Source organism: Amblyomma maculatum, chromosome 4, assembly GCF_055883805.1.
Source record: "Amblyomma maculatum isolate TAMU_Amacu chromosome 4, ASM5588380v1, whole genome shotgun sequence".
NCBI classification, from domain to species: domain Eukaryota; kingdom Metazoa; phylum Arthropoda; class Arachnida; order Ixodida; family Ixodidae; genus Amblyomma; species Amblyomma maculatum.
The window spans coordinates 95,591,727-95,592,644 of NC_139347.1; the positions used below are offsets into that span (position 1 = coordinate 95,591,727).

General features: G+C 57.3%; 1 protein-coding gene across 1 annotated transcript; it reads left to right on the plus strand.

Moving 5' to 3' along the window:
* On the plus strand, positions 1 to 409 carry LOC146191691 (uncharacterized). The gene has a single exon (XM_084599978.1). It carries the CDS (start codon positions 1 to 3, stop codon positions 400 to 402), a length of 402 nt encoding a protein of 133 aa, XP_084456104.1. The 3' UTR covers positions 403 to 409.
* The last annotated feature ends 509 nt before the right edge of the window (positions 410 to 918 follow it).

Below are 918 nucleotides of genomic sequence, written 5' to 3' on the forward strand. Positions count from 1 at the left end.
ATGACCCTCCCGTACCTGTTCCTCGTGACCTCGATGATGGTGTTCTTGTTGGCGCCGTCATGGGCGGATGCTCAGCCGCCTCACTGCCGCGCTCTCTGCCAGAAGGCCCCTGGCGAAGACGCCTGCGAGCGCTGTCGGCTGAGAACCTTCATGCGCTTCGGCAAGAGGGACTCATCGCGAGCCATTGCCCTTATCCGAGAACCCGTGCTCGACGTCCAGTCGCTGCTGCTCGACGACACCGCGGGACCGTCGACCTCCGGCTTGGCCGAGGGAGGCTCGTCTTCGTCCCGCGAGCAGCTCTTCCTGGAGCAGCAGGAGCCCGCCGCTTCTCGGCCCAGCCGAGACCGATACGGCCTGCTGCTCAGGGCCATACGGGACGTCCGAGGACGGAGCGCGGACTAAAGTCAAGTTGCATCCCTCCTCCCTCTTCGCCTCCCCAAACACACAAGCAGCACCCTACCCCATCGCGAGACACAGGAAAGAAGAGGCGCGAGGAGTGCTCTGGCTGAGGCTGTGGAAAAAGGCCGTGCTAGGCGTGGATCTGCATGCTGAAGAGGTGCCCCTCAATAGAGGACAGCAGGGAGTGCAAGACACCCTGTCGATCTCCCATTTCTCGTTTTATTGTATTTGGCGTTTCTTCCCTACGATATGCTGCAGCTGAAATCGAGCTGGCGGTATCCCGGTGCCACTGAGCAGGCAGCGTGTCTCGAAACCAAAGCACAGTGTTCAGTGTCTCACTTGTTATTTGTTTGGTTTACGTCAGTGTGATAGCCATGTTCTTAAGGAGACTAAACACGAAAAACAACTACACTGTTTAACGTAACTTAGTGATGCACTATTCATAATGAACGTAGCCCATGACTTTGAAGCTGCAGGCGCATTGATCTGTGACGCAACCTCCGTAACTACGTTTCCAGG

Coding starts and splice junctions, on each gene's coding strand:
- LOC146191691 (XM_084599978.1), top strand. CDS start 1: ATGACCCTCCCGTACCTGTTCCTCGTGACCTCGATGATGGTGTTCTTG.